This window comes from Anolis sagrei, chromosome 1 (assembly GCF_037176765.1).
Source record: "Anolis sagrei isolate rAnoSag1 chromosome 1, rAnoSag1.mat, whole genome shotgun sequence".
Taxonomy (NCBI): Eukaryota; Metazoa; Chordata; class Lepidosauria; order Squamata; family Dactyloidae; genus Anolis; species Anolis sagrei.
The window spans coordinates 337,319,405-337,336,362 of record NC_090021.1 but is presented as its reverse complement, the minus strand read 5'-3'; the positions used below and the strand labels follow the sequence as shown (position 1 = coordinate 337,336,362).

General features: G+C 45.3%; 1 protein-coding gene across 1 annotated transcript in view; it reads left to right on the top strand.

Moving 5' to 3' along the window:
- SAMD4A (sterile alpha motif domain containing 4A) overlaps nucleotides 1-16,958 on the top strand; it is a 152,933-nt gene that overhangs the window by 116,643 nt on the left and 19,332 nt on the right. The window contains exons 7-11 of the mRNA XM_067463099.1: nucleotides 1,179-1,264; nucleotides 7,699-7,817; nucleotides 9,142-9,343; nucleotides 12,574-12,700; nucleotides 16,363-16,446. Of these exons, the coding sequence (XP_067319200.1) occupies nucleotides 1,179-1,264; nucleotides 7,699-7,817; nucleotides 9,142-9,343; nucleotides 12,574-12,700; nucleotides 16,363-16,446 (618 nt within the window). The remainder of the gene's footprint in view (nucleotides 1-1,178; nucleotides 1,265-7,698; nucleotides 7,818-9,141; nucleotides 9,344-12,573; nucleotides 12,701-16,362; nucleotides 16,447-16,958) is intronic.

The window sequence follows — 16,958 nt, the reverse complement described above, 5'->3', positions numbered from 1 at the left end:
CTATGATTCTATGATTCTAAGAACTTCCTGACTGTGAGAGCCGTTCAGCAGTGGAACTCTCTGCCCTGGAATGTGGTGGAGGCTCCTTCTTTGGAAGCTTTTAAACAGAGGCTGGATGGCCATCTGTCAGGGGTGATTTGAATGCAATATTCCTGCTTCTTGGCCGAATGGGGTTGGACTGGATGGCCCACGAGGTCTCTCCCAACTCTTTGATTCTATGATTCTATGTTGATGCAATCAGGATCATTTTCAGGGGGAAAATTGGTCCAACAGATATTAAATGCCTCGTATCGGGAACCGGCAATACGAGGCAGCCGCCTCATGCAACATGAGGCTGCTTCTGATGTTGCTGCGTGCCCCCTTGCGGCAAGCCAAGGGTTGCATCGCCCTGCGCCAGAGTGGGCGCCTTTCCATATGTAAGAGAATGCAAAGCGCCCAGCTGCTTCCTTTTTATAAATAGACTTTGAAATTGAGTTATTCCAGGTTGACGCCACACAGTAACAGGGACCGCAAAATAGAACGAAAGGCAGAAAGGCATGAATGGAATCCAGGAATCCAGGCACGGCCTGCGTCCACATGCATTGCCGTTGACTCTTCCCTTGGGAGTGACTCTTTTTTAGGTCATTGCGGTGCATTGTAAGTTTGACCTGGGTGCAAATTCATCATAGAATCCTAGAGTTGGAAGAGACCTCATGGGCCATCCAGTCCAACCCCATTCTGCCAAGAAGCAGGAAAATTGCATTCAAAGCACCCCTGACAGATGGCCATCCAGCCTCTGTTTAGAAGCCTCCAAAGATGGAGCTTCTACCACACTCCAGGGTAGAGAGTTCCACTGCTGAATGGCTCTCACAGTCAGGAAGGTCTTCCTCATGTTCAGATGGAATCTCCTCTCTTGTAGTTTGAAGCCATTGTTCCATTGTGTCCTAGTCTCCAGAGCAGCAGAAAACAAGTTTGCTCCCTCCTCCCTGTGACTTCCTGTCACATATTTATACATGGCTATCATATCTCCTCTCAGCCTTCTCTTCTTTAAGCTAAACATGCCCAGCTCTTTAAGCCGCTCCTCATAGGGCTTGTTCTCCAGACCCTTAATCATTTTAGTCGCCCTCCTCTGGACACATTCTCCATTTTCTTTCCACCGGCCACACTTGTAAAATGATTGTCTCTCCTTTGCCTTGCAGTGTGTACTCAGCTTCTTGTCTCCAGGCCAGATGAGGAGAACATCAGTTCCTATCTACAGCTCATCGACAAATGCCTAATTCATGAGGTGAGTAAGTTCTAGTCTATATTTGCACAGCTCTGCAGTACAGTCAGCACTCCGCATTCACTCCGGTTAGGACAACCTTCCTAATGCCGCAACCCTTTAATACAGTTCCTCATGTTGTGGTGACCCCCAACCATAACATTATTTTTGTTGCTACTTCACAACTGTCATTTTGCTACTGTTATGAATCGTAATGTAAATATCTGATATGCAGGATGTATTTTCATTCACTTGACCAAATTTGGCACAAATACCCGAAATGTGAACACTGGTGGAGTTTGGGGAAAATAGATCTTGACATTTGGGAGTTGTAGTTGCTGGGATTTATAGTTCACCTACAATCAAAGAGCATTCTGAACTCCACCAACGATGGGATTGAATCAATCTTGGCGCACAGAATTCCCATGACCAACAGAAAATACTGGAAGGGCTTGGTGGGCATTGACCTTGAGTTCTGGAGTTGTAGTTCACCTACATGTAGAGAGCACTATGGCCTCAAACAATGATGGATCTAGACCGAACTTGGCACGAATACTCCATATGCCCAAATATGAACACTGTTGGAGTTTAGGGGAAATAGACCTTGACATTTGGGAAGTTGTAGTTGCTGGGATTTATAGTTCACCTACAATCAAAGAGCATTCTGAACTCCACCAATGATGGGATTGAATCAATCTTGGCACACAGAATTCCCATGACCAACAGAAAATACTGGAAGGGCTTGGTCGACACTGACCTTGAGTTTTGGAGTTGTAGTTCTCCCACATCTAGAGAGCACTATGGACTCAAACAATGATGGATCTGGACCAAACTGGGCACGAATACTCAATATGCCCAAATAAGAACACTGTTGGAGTTTGGGGGAAATAGACTTTGACCTATGGGAGTTGTAGTTGCTGAGATTTATAGTTCACTATAATCAAAGAGTACTGTGAACCCCACCTACGATGGAATTGGGCCAAACTTCCCACACAGAACCCGCACGACCAACAGAAAATACTGTGTATTCTGATGGTCTTTAGTGACCCCTTTGTGACCTCCAGATTGGGAAATGTTGAGTTAGGCGCACAGGCAGAATATAAATACATGTTTAATTATTTATTATTATTGAGAAAACATGAACTGTATGGTTAATGTCTGCTGGTGGACCTAATTGTATTGGAAGACCTAATGATTCCTAAACAAGTGTTCTCTCCAGGAATCTCTCACATGTGTCAAACTCTAGCCCCGCAGGCCAAATCTGGCACATCATGTCATTTTAGGTGGTCCTCCAGATGTTGGACTAGCTCCTCTAAACTTCCATATTCCTCATTAGACATCATGACTGGAGCTGATGGGAGTTGTAATACAGTAACATCTGGAAGGCTGTCAAGTGTTCTGTTCAGTCAGGAGAGTGGGCTTTGTGGTTAGGTACAAGACTTGTGGCTAGGATGTCTGACTTTAAAATATCCTTTAACCACTCCCCAACCTCATAGCTACAAGTGCTGCTGGGTTGCAATTCCCATTATGCCCAGTCCACATGGTGGATAATCAAAAGTGATGGGAGTCGTCACTCAGGGTATCCACAAATACTTGATTCATTGATTCAACAGCTGTTTGAACACAACCGCACAGCCATTGTGGCCTTAGATAAAAATGCGTTTGACATCCCTACTCTAGGACCCCTTCTACACTGCCGTGTAATCCAGATTATCAAAGCAGATAATCCACATTATCTGATTTGAACTGGATTATATGAGTCTACACTGCCATATAATAATAATAATAATAATAATAATAATAATAATACTTATTTATACCCCGCCACCATCTCCCCAAGGGACTCGGAGCGGCTTACACGAGGCCAAGCCCAACAACACATCAAAAACAACAAGCAATAATAAACAACAAGCAATAAACAAAATAAACAATATTTATTTATTTACTATATTTGTATACCGCTCTTCTCAGCCCTCAGGGCGACTCAGAGAGGTTAACAAAGCAAATACAGTACTTAAACATGATAAAAACAGTTAAAAACTGGCTACCGATCTGCTACCGGGCTGAATTCAAAGTGCTGGCGTTGGCCTTTAAAGCCCTAAACGGTTCCGGCCCAAGCTACCTATCTGACCGCATCTCTGCCTATGAACCCACCAGGACTTTGAGATCTTCCGGGGAGACCCTGCTCTCGATCCCGCCTGCTTCTCAAGCTCGGCTGGCGGGGACGAGAGACAGGGCCTTCTCGGTGGTGGCTCCTCGGCTGTGGAACATCCTTCCTGCGGACATTAGACTGGCACCATCTCTAATGGTATTCCGCAAAAAGGTGAAGACCTGGATGTTTGTGCAGGCGTTTGAGTAATTTAGTGCAATCTGGTAATGGAACATAGGAATGGAACAATGGACGACGAACCTGGACTACGCTTGGGTGATGAGAAGATTGGGTACAGTTGTTTTTTGTAATAATTGTGCATTGTAATTGCTTATTGGTAATTTATGGATAATGTGTTAAGTCAATTGTTATATGTTGTATGGAACCACTGCTGTTTCTACTGTTTTTACTGTTTGTGAACCGCTGTGAGTCGCCTTCGGGCTTGAGATACAGCGGTATATAAGCAAAGTAAATAAATAATAAATAAATAAATAAATAAAAACAAGTTAAAAGAATAATATTATAACAATCAATAAACATCATAACATCTCATCTCGTCTCATAGTTAAAATCAAGATCCAGTCTCATCATCCAAATGTTCCATATTTCTATATTAGTTACACTGCCTATTCAAATGCCTGCTCAAACAACCAGGTCTTCACTTTCCTCCGAAATGTGAACAGGGAGGGGGGCCGATCTAATTTCTGTAGGAAGGGCGTTCCACATCCGAGGGGCCACCACCGAGAAGGTCCTGTCTCTCGTCCCCGCCAACCGTACTTGTGATGCAGGCATGACCGAGAGCAGGGCCTCCCCAGACGATCTTAACGTCCTAGCTGGTTCATAGGAGGAGATACATTCGGACAGGTAAGTTGGGCCAGAACCGTATACAGTACAATTAGTATAACTTACAGGTAGACAATAACAACAGAAATTTTTTAAAAACCTATGGTTGGGCCAGATGTAATAGTTAAAACTTTAAAAATAAATGCTGGACATGAACAGAGGATGTCTCTATTTGGAGGGTTTTAAACCAAAAGTAAAGAGCAACCCAACGGGTAATTAAAGTGCTTCTCAGGGTATTTTTCAGGGAATATAATCCAGGAGACACCTGTTCAATCCCACAACCTTTCTTGTGGGGTTCCACAGGGCTCAATATTGTCTCCCATGTTGTTTAACATCTACATGAAGTCGCTGTGAGAGATCATCTGGAGTTTCGGGGTACGGTGTCATCTGTACGCAGATGATGTCCAACTCTGTCACTCCTTTCCACCTGCTACTAAGGAGGCTGTCCAGGTCCTGAACCAGTGCTTGGCCGCTGTGACAGACTGGATGAGGGACAACAGATTGAAACTAAATCCAGACAAGACAGAGGTCCTCCTGGACAGTCGAAAGGCCGAACAGTGCAAGCCTGTGTTGGACGGGGTCACACTCCCCCTGAAGACGCAGGTTCGCAGCTTGGGTGTGACCCTGGACTCATCGCTGAGCCTGGAACCCCAGGTTTCAGCGGTGACCAGGGGAGCATTTGCACAGCTAAGGCTTGTGCGCCAGCTGCGCCCGTACCTTGGGAAGTCTGACTTGGCCACGGTAGTCCACGCTCTGGTTACATCCCGATTATACTACTGCAACGCTCTCTATGTGGGGTTGCCTTTGAAGACGGCTCCAATTGGTCCAACGTTCGGCAGCCATGATTCTAACAGGAGCAGAACGCAGGAAGCATACAACCCCCCTGTTGCGCCAGCTCCACTGGCTACCAATTTGCTACCAGGCTCAATTCAAAGTGCTGGCGTTGGCCTATAAAGCCCTAAACGGTTCCGGCCCAACTTACCTATCTGATCGCATCTCTGCCTATAAACCTACTAGGGCTTTGGGATCATCCGGGGAGGCCCTGCTCTCGATCCCGCCTGCTTCACAAGCATGGCTGGCGGGGACGAGAGATAGGGCCTTCTCGGTGGTGGCCCCTCATCTGTGGAACGCTCTTCCCACGGACATCAGATCGGCTCCATCACTAATGGTATTCCGGAAAAAATGGAAAACCTGGTTATTTGAACAGGTGTTTGAATAGACAGTGCAATTAGTGTAATGAACATAGGAATGGAACAATGGATGACGAATCTGGATCATGTTTTCAGTTATGAGACGCCAGTGGATGGTTATTGTTGTTAACTGTTTAATGTGTTTATGATGTTATTGTAGCATTGAATTTTTGCTGTTCTTGTTGTTAACAGCTGTGAGTCGCCTAAGGGCTGAGAACAGTGGTATACAAATAAAATAAATAAATAAATAAATAATCTGGATATTATATGGCATGTAGAAGGGGCCCAGGTCTAAGAGAGAACATATTCATTAAATATGTGAATAATTAAGTCCACCACGAAAAGTGAAGCATGGAAATGTGGAGTTCTGACTACAGAATTTTGCACCGCAGGACTAAAGATTCCTATCCAAGTGATCTCTCCATGGCCAGACAGCCCGGAAAACACACAACCACACAGGAGAAGCCGCTTTTAGAGCAGCTGGTTATATTCCCCTCTCTCTCCCCAACTCCCATCATCCCAGAGCTGCTGGACTTGCACATTAAGCACATTTGCGCAATTAACCTCACATTGATCTTGACCCTTAAGGAGAGTCTGGAGGGCCTTCTCAATTTTGCTGAGTGGATGTTGTGCTACGAGCTGCAAGTTGTTCCCTTCCTTTAGAGCAGGTACGGCCAACTTGGGCCCTCCAGGTGTTTTGGACTTCAACTCCCACAATTCCTAACAGCCAACAGGAATTGTGGGAGCTGAAGTCCAAAACACCTGGAGGGCCCAATTTGGCCTTACCTGCTTTAGAGCCTTTCTACTACTTGCAGGGGTGGCTTGTCCATTACGCGAAGTAAGCGGTCGCAGAACACTTTTTTTTTCCCAGGGGTGTAGAGGCGCCTCTGTAAATGCCCCTCAACTGCCACTTAAGGAGCGCCCCCTCAGCTCACAACAGCTCCAGCAGTCCGGGGGGAGCCTCGGCTTTCTTGCCTCGCTGCCGGGCGATCCTCTTCACAAAGGGGCCGGGCCCTTGAGTCTCGCCTAGCCCCTCTCGTTCCTGCTCCACCCGGCCACCGGGTGCGCAAGCAGACCTCAGTCGTTCTCCACGTTATATCACTTCCCCATGACCGGCTCCCTTTCCCGATCCTCCGGTGCTCCACCCACCTCCTCTCCTCTCCCCAATCCGCGGGTGGGCCAAGGGATGGAGCCACCATGCCTGGCCCGCTTTGGGTCCAGAGGCGTGTCTGAAGACCCCAGCGTGCGCACCAAAAGTCGCCTCTTCTCCTGACTTTCTCTTCAGCCATTGGGACCAAGAGAGAGAGAGAGAGAGAGAGAGAGAGAGAGAGAGAGAGCCCCTCCGGCTGGAGGTATCTCCCACCTCCGCTCCCTCCTTTGTTTTTGCGCCTACCTTCAGGAAGGGTGGGCATCTCCACCTCTCTCTCTCTCTCTCTCTCTCTCTCTCGGTCCCAATGGCTGAGGAGAAAGTCAGGAGAAGAGGTGACTTTTGGTGCACACGCCGGGGTCTTCAGGCACACCTCCGGACCCAAAGCGGGCCAGGCAAGGGAGCAAGTGCGGCAAGTGTAGTTACTGAGATGTATAGTTCACCTACAATCAAAGAGCATTCTGAACTCCACCAATGATGGAATTGAACCAAATATGGCACACAGAACTCCCACGACAAACAGAAAATATATTATTATTATTATTATTAAACTTTATTTGTACCCCGCTAGCATCTCCTGAAGGACTCGATGCGGCTTACAAAGGCCAAGGCCTCAACACAACAACAACAAACAATAACAATACAATGTAAAGCAAATTAAAAACATAAGCAATAACAAAAACAAAACAAAACAAAAATATATATCAAGGATTGGTTGGGGGGGGGGCAAAATACTGTTTGCTTACCATTGAAAATTACCTAGGGCCGCCTCTGACTACTTGGAAAATCCATAATTGGGGAGTATCACCAGGACATTTTGTCTGCACAGTTCAAGTCCTTGCTTTGTGGGGTCTTCTCCAAATGACGGTTCAATTTGTCTCCCTCCAAAGGCTAATCGTCTGGGTTAAGCCTGCTATCAACCCATTGTTTACATTCCTAACTTTCCTCTGCTTGCAATGCTCGCTCTTACCGGCTTTGGCACAATGTGTTTGTTTTCTCCTCGTTGCATCCATTGATTGAGGCACGTTAGTAATTAACCCGACGCCTTCCCATTATTACTATCACCTTTGTTGTCTTCCAAAATAATAAATAAATTGTTTTTTATTCCTTTTGCATCTCTTTCGGGCAGGCGTTTACAGAGACGCAGAAGAAACGGCTGTTGTCATGGAAACAGCAGGTGCAAAAACTCTTCAGGTCTTTCCCTCGGAAATCCATCCTGGACCTCTCGGGATACCGGCAGCAAAGAACGTAGGTTTGGCTTTGGGTGCATCTCCGCTGCAGAATTAATGCACTTCGATACCAATCGAACTGTTGTGGATTAATGCTGTTGAATTCCCAGGATTTGTAGTTTCTTTGGCAGGGAAAGCTAATCTTCTCCTTAGTGGTTAATATCCAGTAGCATTCGTGCAAAGCAATTTAGGTTTCTCAGTTGTTAGAATGACATACCGGATTATTTCTCTGAACACCTTCTAAAACTATATCTCCCATGATTCCACAGCATTGAGACATAGCAGCTAAAGCGGCACCAAGTTGCATCTATTCTAGAGAGTATGAGAGTTGAATAAAAAGTAATGCCTCCACCTTCGTAACTCCTCAACAGAGGAGATGGTGGTCAGGCACCCGGACAATGTGGCCAGTCCAGTGGAGTTGATGACAGAGGACCATCGCTTCAATGCTGGTGGTCTTTGCTTCTTCCAGCACGCTGACAGTTGTTTGCTTGTCTTCCCAAGAGATTTGCAGGATTTTCCAGAGGCAGCGCTGATGTAATCATTCCAGGAGTTAAATGTGACGTGTGTAGATAGTCCGCGTTTCGCAAGCGTATAGCAAGGTTGGGAGGACAATAGCTTTATAAACAAGCGAGTGAAGATGGTGATGATGGTGGCATCCTTGAAATCTGCTGGGATTTTCTCGGTCACCCACACTTCTTCTATGAGCTGGTGGAGTTGTTGTGTCAGCTCAGGTCCTCCCTCTTTAAAGATTTCAGCAGGGATCCCATCAGGTCCGCTGGCTTTGTTATTTTTTTGTTGGCTGATGGCATTGCTGACTTCTTCCAAACTAGGCAGTGCTGCAAGCTCATCCCTTGTTTGTTGTTGTGGGATTTGTGAGAGAACCTCTTCGGCCACATTGGAGCTGCGGTTCAGGAAGGCTTTGGTAGTGTTCTTTCCAGCGTAGTGCAATTGATTTTTGGTCCTTCAGGAGTTTGGTTCCATCTGATGGTTCCACAGGATGAAGTATCATAGCGATGAAGATGGAAAATAAAGTTGGGGCAATCACACATCCCTGTGTATGGAGGTATATATCCGTAGTTGTGTGTTTATGTATGTAGAATCATAGAATAATAGAGTTGGAAGGGACACCAAGAGCCATCCAGTCCACTCCCCCTTGGACACAAGCAAACCCCTCCCGATAGATCCCATCCATCCTCTGCTTAAAAACCTCCAGAGAAGGAGACTCCACTGGACTTTCAGGCATTGCTAAACAGTTCTTATTATCATGATGTTTCTTCCTAATGGTCGTTTCTCTTTTCCTGCAATTTGAACCGTATGCATGTATTTGTGTTGTGTTTCCCCAGCCGAGGTTTTGGCCAGTCGAACTCCTTACCGACAGCTGGCTCTGTAGGTGCAGGAATGGGCCGGCGGAACCCGCGCCAGTTCCAGATCCCTTCCCGGAACCTCCCCACTTCGCGGCTGGGGCTCCTGGGACCCACCGGCCTCTTGGGGGCCACACAGCGCAACTCGGCGGCCAACCCCACCATCCTCAAGCAAGGGAGACAGGTGCGACCTTTACCTGTGCTGGGGAAAAGTCAGAAAAGTTTACAACTACAGGTTTGGATAGACGCTGTCATAGAAAGCGGTTTGCAAACTGCATGGTATGGTCAGTGTAGACCAGGTTTGGGCCAACTTGGGCCCTCCAGGTGTTTTGGACTGCAACTCCCACAATTCCTAACAGCCGGCAGGCTGTTAGGAATTGTGGGAGTTGAAGTCCAAAACACCTGGAGGGCCCAAGTTGGCCCAGGCCTGGTGTAGACGGATTTTCTTGAAAGCCACAATCTCTCAGCCTTAGAACAAGGCGCAAAATGCACACACATCTCTTCCAAAACATAACCCTTAATCAAATTGCCTTTTTCCTTATGGGGTGGACATCCCAACACTGACCTTCAGGTCTCCTAGTCCGGCCACTATGTCTCCCAGCAGCTAATGTTTCCCATCTGTATACTTCCCTTTGGTGTTTGTGGGCCCCCTGGTGAGACAGCAGATTGAGCTGCTGAACTCGCTGACCGAAAGGTTGGTCCGATTCTGGGAGGAGGTGCTCATCCCCATTTCTAAGCCGAAGAGCTGGCGTTGTCCGTAGACACCTCCACGGTCATCTGGCCAGCATGACTTCATGGAGTGCCGTTAACCTTCCCACAGCAGCAGTGCCTATTGATCTACTCACATTTGCATGCTTTCGAACTGCTAGGTTGGCAAAAGCTGAGGCTAACAGCGGGAGCTCAGCTCACTCCCCAAATTCGAACTGCTGACCTTTCATTTAACAAGTTCAGCAGCTCAGTGGTTTAACCCGCTGCGCCACCAGGGAGCCCCTAATATTATTATTATTATTATTATTATTATTATTATTATTATTATTATTATTATGGCAGATGGTAATTTTGTCAGCGCCGATTGTGTTTAGGTGCATACCAAGGTCTTGAGGCACTGCACCCAGTGTGCCGATCACCACTGGGACCACCTTGACTGGCTTGCGCCCACAGGTTTTGCAGTTTGATCTTTAAATCCTCATATTGTGCCAACTTTTCCATTATTATTATTATTATTATTATTATTATTATTATTATTATTAGAAACATAACAAGATGAGTCCCCAGCAGACACTCTGCTGGCTGTTGTATTGGATCACACGTCAGACACTTCCCAAGTGTCTAGGACTGTGTGATGTATCAGTGAATAATGCATGCAGATCCCAGTAAGGTGGCCTTTTGCAGATGGTAATCTTGTCAGCGCAGATTGTGTTTAAGTGCAGGCCAAGGTCTTGAGGCACTGCACCCAGTGTGCCGATCCCCACTTGGACCACCTTGACTGGCTTGTGCCCCAGTCTTTGCAGTTCGATTTTTAAATCCTCATATCGTGTCAGTTTTTCCAATTTTTTTCTCTGCAATCCTGCTGTCACCTGGGATTGCAACATCGACAATCCATACTGTTTTTCAACACGATTGTGAGGTCAGGAGTCTTGTGCTCCAAAACTCTGTCAGTCTGAATTTGGAAGTCCCAGAGGAGTTTGGCATGTTCATTCTCTGTAACGTTTTTCGGCTTGTGATCCCACCAGTTCTTTGTCGCAGGCAGATGGTATTTGTGGCACAAGTTCCAATTAATCATCTGAGCAATGGTGTTATGCCTCTGCTTGTAGTCTGTCTGCACGATCTTCTTGCAGCAGCTGAGGATGTGATCCATTGTTTCATCTGCTTCCTTGCAGAGTCTACATTTGGGATCTGTCGTTGACTTTTCAATTCTGGCTTGGATGGCATTGGTTCTAATGGCTTGTTCTTGGGCTGCCAGAATGCTGATGATGATTATTGTTCAGTAGACTCTACTCTACAGTTCAATTTTGGCAGGAAGTGCCAATCAACACTGGGACCACCACCATTATTATTATTATTATTATTATTATTATTATTATCATTTGGAACACAACAAGATGAGTCCACAGCAAACACTCTTCTGTCTGTTGTATTGGATCACGTCATTATTATGTGTACTCCTCTTGTGTATCTAATAATAATAATAGTAATAATAATAATAGATGTGTGATCCAAATCCAATACAACAGCCAGCGATCTTGTTTGCTGTGGACTCATCTTGTTGTGTTTCAAATAATAATAATAATAATAATAATAATAATAATAATAATAATAATAATAATACAGCCAGCAGAGTGATCTTGTTTGCTATGGACTCATCTTGTTGCATTTCTAATAATAATAATAATAATAATAATAATAATGTATTGTCGAAGGCTTTCATGGCCAAAATCACTGAGTTGTAGGTTTTTTCGGGCTATATGGCCATGTTCTAGAGGCATTTTCTCCTGACGTTTTGCCTGCATCTATGGCAAGCATCCTCACTACCTCTGAAGATGCTTGCCATAGATGCAGGCGAAATGTCAGGAGAAAATACCTCTAGAACATAGCCATATAGCCTGAAAAAACCTACAACATCCCAATAATAATAATAATAATAATAATAATAATAATAATAATAATATACAACACAGTACATACATACACACTTGCAGTACTCAAAACGCATCTTTCCTTCTCATCGAAGTTACTCCAAATAATAATAATAATAATAATAATAATAATAATAATAATAATATACAACACAGTACATACATACACGCTTGCAGACATTGCGTTTGTACTCAAAACACATCTTTCCTTACTCTGATGTTTACTTTTGACACCTTCTTTCCAGTTCCCTTATTTTCCAGGCTGAACTGGATCCTTCTTAATTTTTAATATTTGCAAGGGAGGGAATATGGAGTCAGCCAGAAAACTCTACAGGCATTTCCTGTTTTCGCTCCCTTTGGTGCTTTAAAGAGAGGTCCTGCGAAAGGAGAGCCGAGAGGGGTAGAAACAGGAATGGAAAGGAATGCTTTGGAAAGAAGGAAGGAAGGAAGGAAGGAAGGAAGGAAGGAAGGAAGGAAGGAAGGAAGGAAGGAAGGTGCAAAAGAGGACTTTAGGTGGATAGGATGAAATGAACATAGGAATGGTTGGAATCAAAAAGTTGATAATGACAGCAAGACTCAAGGTGCATCTATACTCGGCTTGGGCAAACTTGGGCCCTCCAGGTGTTTTGGACTTCAACTCCCACAATTCCTAACAGCCGGTAGGCTGTTAGGAATTGTGGGAGTTGAAGTCCAAAACACCTGGAGGGCCCAAGTTTGCCCATACTTGCTCTACACTGTTTTGCTTCATGGTGCATTTTTTGTTCAATTCTCCCCCCAGAACCTTTGGTTTGCAAACCCCGGCGGAAGCAACAGCATGCCCAGCCGGACTCACAGCTCGGTCCAGAGGACGCGTTCGTTGCCGGTCCACACCTCTCCACAGACGATGCTCATGTTCCAGCAGCCAGGTAGGCCAAGACTTTTCTCCTCTGAGTGTGTCTTCCTGCAGCGAATGCAGGAAGACACAATCCAATCCCTCCCAACAGATGGGCATCATAGAATCATAGAATCAAAGAGTTGGAAGAGACCTCTTGGGCCATCCAGTCCAACTCCCTGCCAAGAAGCAGGAATATTGCATTCAAATCACCCCTGACAAATGGCCATCCAGCCTCTGTTTAAAGGTCAGAAGGCCGTTAGGAATCATAGAATCATAGAATCAAAGAGTTGGAAGAGACCTCATGGGCCATCCAGTCCAACCCCATTCTGCCAAGAAGCAAGAACATTGCATTCAAATCACCCCTGACAAATGGCCATCCAGCCTCTGCTTAAAAGCTTCCAAAGAAGGAGCCTCCACCACACTCCGGGGCAGAGAGTTCCACTGCTGAACAGCTCTCACAGTCAGGAAGTTCTTCCTAATGTTCAGATGAAATCTCCTCTCTTGTAGTTTGAAGCCATTGTTCCGCGTCCTAGTCTCCAAGGAAGCAGAAAACAAGCTGGCTCCCTCCTCCCTGTGGCTTCCTCTCACAATTCGATCCGACATGGCTATCATATCTCCTCTCAGCCGTCTCTTCTTCAGGCTAAACATGCCCAGTTCCCTAAGCCGCTCCTCATAGGGCTTGTTCTCCAGACCCTTGATCATTTTAGTCGCCCTCCTCTGGACACATTCCAGCTTGTCAATCTCTCTCTTGAATTGTGGTGCCCAGAATTAGACACAATTGAGTGTGTCTTCCTGCACGAAATGCAGGAAGACACAATCCAAGCCCTCCCAACAGATGAGCATCAGAGTGTACAGGCAGTCCCTGAGTTACAAACATCTGACTTACAAAAGACTCCAAGCTAAGACAACAGAAAGTGAGGGAAATGTACCCCTCGGAGTTATTATCATGGGCAAAAGAGGTCTTCACTGAAGCTTTATCCCCTTGTTTCCACAACAAGCCAGTTTTCGCAAAATCCAGTTACACTATGCCAATGCCTTAAATCAAGAAATGGTTTTCTAAGATCTACAGAGATACTCGCAGGAACGCTTCAGCAAGCAAGAGTCCAAATGTGGCAGGCTAAAGCTGCAAACCGGATTTAAGTGATATTTTTGAAAATTTAATAACAATTCATTTAAAAATAAAATCATTCTGCTTGTTGTAGAGCAATGCCTATTATGCACCAAATTGGTGAGTTTATTTACTATTTATTTTACAGTATTTATATTCCGCCCTTCTTCTCACCCCACAGGGGACTCAGGGCGGATCACAATGCACATATACATGGCAAACATTCAATACCATTTAGCCACACAACATAATAATAATAATAATAATAATAATAATAATAATAATCCTTTATTTGTACCCTGCTACCATCTCCCGAAGGATTCGGTGTGGCTTACAAGAGGCCGAGCCCAAATACAACAATAAAAACAGCAACAACAACAACAACAACAACAATACAATAACTAAAAAAAAGCAATAACATTGACAACACCCAATGACGCAATTAAAATTAAATTACAGGCCAAATGTAATAATTAAAATTAAAAGTGCTGGGCATGACAAGGTGGGGTGTTTGGAGGGGATGGGCATGCAGATATCCTGGATCTCTGATAAACATATATAAACAAACACACAGAAGCTATTTAACTTTCCAGCTTCATGAAGGTATGCTCGAATTCCGGCCACCAGGGGAGCTGTTGCTTCACCATCCACTTGTGACACTGATGGAGTACTTCCTCATTCTTTTGCACACTGCTGGAGATTTTAGGGCGTCGTAAATTAGTTAAATTAGCCTCCTCACATAAAGCGGTACCTAAATTTCCTACTTGACAGATGCAACTATCTTTCGAGCTGCAAAGGTCAACAGCAAACTAGACAAATGGTCAGGAGCTTACTCCGACCCAGGCTAGCTCCGAACTCATGACCTTTTGGTCAGTAGTGATTTTAATGCAGCTGACTCCCAACCAGCTGCGCCACAACCCAGTAACACGTTTTTTGTTCCTGGGTTGTAAATGACATTTTCTAATTGTTTCAGTCATGAAAATGCTGTGGATGTAGCGTACCTGGATTTCAGGAAGGCCTTCGACAAGGTCCCCCATGACCTTCTGGCAAACAAACTAGTCCAATGTGGGATAGGCAAAACTACGGTGAGGTGGATCTGTAATTGATTAAGTGGAGGAACCCAGAGGGTGATTCTCCCCAATGCTTCCTCTTCATCCTGGAAAGAAGTGACGAGCGGAGTGCCATCAGCAGGGTTCCGTCCTGGGCCCGGTCCTATTCAACATCTTTATTAATGACTTAGATGAAGGGTTAGAAGGCAGGATCATCAAGTTTGCAGACGACACCAAATTGGGAGGGAGAGTCAATACTCCAGAGGACAGGAGCAGGATTCAAAACAATCTTGACAGATTAGAGAGATGAATGGCCAAAACTAACACAATGAAGTTCAACAGGGACAAATGCAAGATACTCCACTTTGGCAGAAAAAACGAAATCAAAGACACAGAATGGGGGACAATGCCTGGCTCAATAGCAATACGTGTGAAAAAGATCTTGTGGTCTTCATGGACAACAAGGTAAACATGAGCCAACAATGTGATGTGGCGGCAAAAAAAGCCAATGGGATTTTGTCCTGCATCAATAGGAGCGTAGTGTCTAGATCTAGGGAAGTCATGCTCCCCATGCTCTATTCCGCTTTGGTTAGACCACACCTGGAATATTGTATCCAATTCTGGGCACCACAATTAAAGAGAGATATTGACAAGTTGGAATGTGTCCAGAGGAGGGCGACTAAAATGATCAAGGGTCTGAGGACCGCTCCGATCGCCCTTCTTTGATTGCAGACGATTTGGTGGATTCAGTTGAAGCAAGGATTCGTGAGAACAGGCGCTTCACAATAACAGGTCTCTCAAATGAATTTCCTGGCGTGTCGAGATCAGTGCTTTACAACATTGTTTCTGAACACCTAAAGTTTAGGAAACTGTGCTCCCGTTGGGTCCCGAAACTCCTAACAGAGGACCACAAGATTTGAGTGTGCGATCAAATCAAATCATCTGTAATCAAAGAAGGGCGACCGGAGCAGTCCTCATCATGGACGTTGTCACGGCCATCTTTGAATTGTCGTACCAACTTACGCACTTTGCTTTCACTCATAACAGTATCACCGTACACTTCTCAAATCTGTCGATGAATTTCTGCAGCAGGCAGGTTCCTTATGGACAAAAACCGTATCACTGAGCAAACCTCACATGCGACGGGTGCGTTGATAGTCTTAAACATTTTTAAAGCACAGAACAGAACCAAACAGGTGAGCTACAGAGCGGAAACTGAGCACAGTTGTTCCCGAGGCATGCCGGTACACGACGCACGCGCTCGTTGCGGTATGCGCGCAAACTACTAGTGTCTACAACAAAACGGACCTTACTTAAAAAATACCTCTCGTACATCACACAGTCCTAGACGCTTGGGAAATGTTCGACTTGTGATTTTGTGATAGACATCCAGCATATAGATCTGGTTTGCTGTGACATACTGTGCTTTTGTGTCAATAATAATAATAATACACTTTATTTATATTCCGTCCCTCTCCCCTAGGGAACTCAGAGCAGGTTACAGCAGATTAAATATTCTTCCCGTTCCCTCAACAGAGTTCCAGGTACCAGTGACAGAACCTGATATCAATAACAGGCTGGAGTCCTTGTGCCTCAGTATGACCGAACATGCCCTGGGAGGTACGTGTTGCTCTTTTCTTCCTCTGTGCAGTCAACGTGGTCCTATTGCTTTAAGTGTTGAACTACAACTCTGGAGGCCTGAGTTCAAATCCCCACTCAGCCATGGGAACCCAGTTTGGTGACTTTGGGAAAGTCACACTCTCTCAGCGTCAGAGGCAAAGGCAAAAGCCCAGTGACCAAATCTTGCAAGATATAGGCTTGGGCCAACTTCGGTCTTGCAGGTGTTATGGACCTCAACTCCCACAATTCCTAATAGCTAGTAGGCTGTTAGAAATTGTGAGATTTGAAGCCCAAAACACCTGGAGGGCCCAAGTTTCTCCACGCCTGATCTAGACTGATGGATTTGGTTAGAGGGGGGTTGCATAACTTCTTTGAGGCTGAGAGAGTGTGCCTTGCTCAATGAGTTTCCATGGCCAAGCAGTAATCCAGAAGTCATAGCCTGAGCTGGCTCTATCACATCACAAACATAACCACACAATGGCAGAATATTGGAGCCAGAAACTCCATCAAAC